This window comes from Notechis scutatus, chromosome 8, assembly GCF_049901735.1.
Source record: "Notechis scutatus isolate UNSWTSFEM ecotype Mainland chromosome 8, rNotScu1.2, whole genome shotgun sequence".
NCBI classification, from domain to species: Eukaryota; Metazoa; Chordata; class Lepidosauria; order Squamata; family Elapidae; genus Notechis; species Notechis scutatus.
Window position 1 is genome coordinate 11,357,529 of NC_142016.1, and position 5,378 is coordinate 11,362,906.

General features: G+C 38.7%; 1 protein-coding gene across 2 annotated transcripts; it reads left to right on the forward strand.

The window, feature by feature from the left end:
* Positions 1-5,084, forward strand: HMGN2 (high mobility group nucleosomal binding domain 2). 2 transcript variants are annotated; one of them, XM_087970648.1, is made up of 6 exons: positions 1-215; positions 2,282-2,326; positions 2,808-2,837; positions 2,993-3,044; positions 3,118-3,241; positions 4,214-5,084. In XM_087970648.1, exons 1-6 carry the CDS (start codon positions 201-203, stop codon positions 4,284-4,286), a joined length of 339 nt encoding a protein of 112 aa, XP_087826774.1. In that variant the 5' UTR covers positions 1-200; the 3' UTR covers positions 4,287-5,084. The 2 variants fall into 2 exon arrangements, with proteins under 2 accessions (XP_087826774.1, XP_026531837.1); XM_026676052.2 differs by having other exon boundaries at positions 2,993-3,043; positions 3,146-3,241.
* The last annotated feature ends 294 nt before the right edge of the window (positions 5,085-5,378 follow it).

The window sequence follows — 5,378 nt, forward strand, 5'->3', positions numbered from 1 at the left end:
AGTGGGGTCGCGAGCTACACGAGCGAGCCCAACAAACGGAATCCCCTTTCCCCCCCTCCTTGTTTTTATTTTCCGTCCTCCCTTTCTGCGCGGCTTTCCCTCCCATACATCCGAGTTTCTCCTTCCTCCTAGAGAGACCTTGCCTTTCTCGCTTCAATCCGAGCCGCCTTCTCGCTCTCCCTCCCTCACGCGCCGCTGACATGCCCAAGAGAAAGGTACGTGGCTGCGGCGAGGGAAAAAAAAAAAGAAACTTAAGGGCCCGGAGGCGAAGGGGAAGGAAGAGGGAAAAGAATTTCGTGTAGTCGAAGGGAGGGATGCTTATGCGGGGGTGAGCTTTCAGAGCAGACGCCATTTTCTTTCTCTTCTTCTCTACTCCCTCCCTGCACTCGATCGCTTGCTCGCTCCTTTTCCCTCCCCCTTCGCTTCGTTCGCCTTCGGGCGATTAACGGTCGTGAGTCAAGGGGGGAAGCGCGTGCGCGCGAGACGGCTCAACGGTCGTCTTCGGGACTTAAAAAAGTGGGGATGGAGGAGGGGGCGGAGCTTAGGGAAGGCGACCGTTAACCGCCGCGCATTTTTGGTGGCCTATGAAGGAGAGGCGGCGCGCGCGCGGTGTGTGTGTTGGGGGGGGGTTGACTTTGCGAGCGACTACACAGGCGAAGCTCCGGGCGGGGCGGGGTAGTTGTGACAAGAGAGCGCGAGACGGCCAGCGCGCGCGCAGAGAAGCGCGAGAAACCGCTTAATTATTGGCTGCCCCCTCGCCCGCGCGCTCGCCTTGCCTGCCAATCGGGAAGGGGCACGCGCCGACTTAGGCGCGGAGGGGGCGAAAAAGAAGAAGGGAGGGAAGTAGTCCAGTTGAGGGAAAAGAAAGCGGGGCGATCGGTTCGCCTTTTTTTTTTTTTTTGGCGGGAGGGCCGTTGACCGGAAGGAGACCCACATGCACCGTCCGTTGAAGGCGGCGGGAAACAGGAGGGCCCCTCGTTTCTCCTCCTTCGCCCGCTTAAATAATGAGGTTACGCCGTGTTTTTCTCTCCACCCTCCCCCACACGCACGTAAATTCAAAAAGGGCGGGAAAACCATTAGAGGGACACTCCCATTCCAAGCCCTCTTTTAAGGGCCTTAGAGATTAGCAAGGCCGCCAGATAAATGATGCCTCTTTTTGCCCAGCGCTTTAAATCTTGCCCCTCACACCTGTTGTTCGGAAAACCGCATTTGCTATTTAAAATGAAGGAAGCTTGTAGGCTTATTTAGCTTGGCTTATTTAGTTTTCAGGGCAATAGCATCACCGCCAAGGAGTTACTATTTTACAGCATGCTCCCGTTTTGACTTGCTTGCCTAGTAGTAGTTCACATCTTCTGCAAGAGACATTCTGGGTTTCATTGCCCAGTTACAATTTGGGGAAAAGCCTGAATGGAAGTGTGGTTTGGATTCAGAAATGCTGTTAAAGCAAAGAAGGACTGTGCAGTTCAATGTGAGATTAGTTTCTGAAGTCTAGCAGTTGTAGGGCTAGGCAAAATGCTTCATTCTGTGAGATCAGAATTCCTGAAATAAATAACATCTTGGGTGTTGCATGGATTTGGTTGAGGTCATGGTATTTTGAAATAAAAGCAGTCATTATATTGCTTAGAGCTGCTGTGTTGGGGAATAAAGAATAATGAAACTGAATAAGAGACATCTGTCAGTGCTGTTATCACACAAATCACAAGCACAGTTGTCTTCAAGGTTGTGTAATGTGCAGAAATGCAAAGTTGTGTTTATCAATATATGAAAACAAGATATTTTTAATTTATTAGAATAATTCTAAACATGAGAAGTTAGATTCTGGAACAATTCTAAGAGTATTATCCTTCAGAAACTTCACTGCAAATAGAATTTGGGTGCAAACAGTCAAGCTCGGAGACCCCACAGTTCAACCCTGAGCCATAAGTGTTCTCTTCCAAAATTTGGATGCTTCAGCCAAATGTCTTAGTACCCAAAGGAATATCTACCTGGTTGTGGTTTTTTTGTTATTGTTATTTCTTAAAATGAGCTGATTCCATTCTATGCTATTTCCGATTTATGACTTACAAGTACAGTAGTATCGGGTTAATTTAGGAATGTTTGAATTTGATATTATGTAAGAAAAATAGACAATTGAAATGGTTGTAAATTATAAATGAATTAGTTAAGAAATTAGTATGTAAATTTAGGTAACCATCAATTTGCTTTATGCATTTAGTATTTAAATACAAAATAAATGGTAAAACCTTTTGTTTAACCATTTTGTGTCTAAAATTTCTTGTAGGCTGAAGGGGATACCAAGGGTGACAAGGCCAAAGCAAAAGATGAGGTAAGGGATATTTGTTTAATTTTATCGTTTATTCTTTATTAACTTATTTAATGTTGAGTTTGTTCATTACAGTTAGTCTTCAACTTAACAGTCATTCATTTAATGAGCATTCATTAAAATGGCATTGGAAAAAGTGATTTGCAACTCTTCCTTACACTTACAACTGATGCAGCATCTCCAGTCATGTGCTCACTATTTACAACTTTCTTAGTTGGCTTCCTGCAAACAGCATCAATCAGGAAAGTTGGATTCACTTAGCAATCATACAATAAATGAATCATGGCCAAAAAAAGTTGCAAAATTGGGGGTGACTTAACAGAAATTACTGTCTCAATTGTAAGCTGAGGAGGACTATCTGTATTATATTTTTGTAGCGTCAGTTGTAAGTCTAGGACTATCTGTGTTATACTTTTTCATATTCTAATAGAAGAACCATGCTGATTCTAACAGGATTAACTCTTTTCTTCTTATTTTTAAATAGCCACAGCGGAGATCAGCAAGGTTATCTGCTGTAAGTATGTTTTATGATAAATGCTTTCGAGAGATGAATTAGTAAAAGTAAAATCATCTAAAGAACTCATAATACCATGTATTTGTGTCACAGATAGTGTTTACATACATCAAGTGCACAAATATTTCCAATATTAATCGTAGTTTTATTTTTAGAAACCTGCTCCTCCAAAGCCAGAACCCAAACCTAAAAAGGCAGCTCCAAAGGTAAGTTTAACATTGTATGCAACTTGGATTGAAAATGTTTTGCTTCCATAAAGTGAATTAATATATCAACTCTTAAACTTACTCTTGTTTCCCAATGATCAGAAAGGTGAAAAGGTACCCAAGGGAAAGAAGGGGAAAGCTGACGCAGGCAAGGATGGAAACAATCCTGCAGAAAATGGAGATGCCAAAACAGACCAGGTATATAATAGCTATTAACACTTAAGTTACTTTAGTGTTAGAAATCAAACAAAAATGTATGCTGTTTAAAAGAAGCAGATGTTAATCATGTTTCTTGTTCATTTCCAAACAAATAATTTAAAATATAAGCATTTGGGGTACACAAATCAGAATAATTTGAATCAAGTCAGATAGAATCATTGGATCAGTTCTTCAGTGTGTATCATCAGATTGAATCAGTAATTTTTATTTGGATTTACCAAATTATCTTGATACAGTTTACAAAAAGAATTTAACAATTTAGACACTGAGTCATTGTATTGGTTTATAGAGTCAATCAAATCACCTTTGAATCTCATTTTTTCCCTATTTCTAAGAAGTCTGTATGAAGTCAATGACTACTGTAGAATAAAATTATGTGAAATTGCATGTATCCAAAAAAAAGCCACTGCGATATTTCACTCCCAATCAATCTCATGTTTTAAGTAATCACATCCGCAACAAATCCCTGAACCTTAACAGGGTCCAGTTTAAAAAAATAATTGTAATTTAAAACAAATATGACATATACGTACCAAAATGTTTTTCCCTTGACTTTCATGGTCAAAACTTCTCGTTCCACATTTGCCTATTTAACTTTATCTTGTCATATTTACAAAACATTATTGTAGGCTTATTTTTAAGTAATGTTGATTTGGTGAGAAAGTAGCCATATTATTACAATATGCAGATATGAATAGAGACTACTACTAGTTCGGTAAATGCAAATGAAATAAAACAATTGCAAGATCATTTAGTGGTAGAGTTCTGGAGAAATTTGAAATAATTTAAAATGGTAAAATTATTTGCTTTGTTGCTTAAATTTATCTTTCCCATCAAGAATGCTTGATTATTTTGGCAATAGTTGCATCTTAAATGCAAACACTAACCCTTTGAACAGTAACTGCACAACATAAATAAAGTGCTCTCTGATGAACTACGTTTCTTTTTCAGGCACAGAAAGCTGAAGGTGCTGGGGATGCCAAGTGAATTGTGTGAATTTTTGATAACTGTGTACTTCTGGTGACTGTACAGTTTGAAATACTATTTTTTATCAAGTTTTATAACAATGCAGAATTTTGTTTTACTTTTTTTTTTAAAGCTATGTTGTTAGCACACAGAACGCTTTGTTGTTGTGTTTTAGAGGGAGAAGAGGGGACAAGTGTCATTGACTCTGTTACTTAGAATCTGGGCTTTTAAAAGTCCCCCTTCAATTTTGCCACAGGGAATCTTTATGGGCACGAAGAGAGGATTTCCTAATGCTGTCAATCTGTATTGGTTTTTGAAATGCTTCAGACAACACTGAAATTCCTAAAATGCCTGTTTTGAGAAATAATAAAGCTGTATTTCTCATTTTAATTATTTCAGTGTCCCTTGCATTTATTACTTCTCTGAGTATCATGTGGCATTTGATACTTGCTATCATAAAACCAAATGCATTCTTACAGTATCAGGCAATCCAGACTTCTGGTGTCAAATACCAAGGGAAGAAAGATGGCTTATAACTGAGCCACATTCCCTTTATTGTGAATCTTCAGATTAAAAATTCTGCAGTTTTTGTTTTTTGCTTAAAGTCAGGGTAGGTTTGTGAAAAGTTGTTAAACAACATACTAAATGTGAAAGTGTCCACCCTCACTCTAAACTTTCCCTGTTCCAATTAATTGGATTTTATATAGTAACTTTACATTTTGGTAGTGCAAAGAAAAGGGGAGTTGGAACTTGTTGTAAAACATTGCGAATTGTAGCCCATGTCCTGCCTGAATACCATTGATTGATCGTTTTAAGAAATGTACCTTTAATAAAGCTGGATATTGTTTGGCTTTGACTGTTTTTTTTCCCCCTCTTCTATTGTCTGTTCATTTCCTTCTGCCCAATTTTTAATGTTTATATGTTATAGCTTAAGTGTACATTACATAGACGGTTATTAGTACCTTCTTCGGATACACAAAGAATTTTAAATTTCCAGAAGATAGACTTCCATAGACAAACTAATATTTAATGCTGTTATCTTTCATTTTCATTCATAAGTAGTAGTATGAATGATTCTTAAGTATCTATAGCAATAGTGAGAGGAATCTTTATGGAAAAATAGAGAATGGACAGCTGTTAACTGTCCATT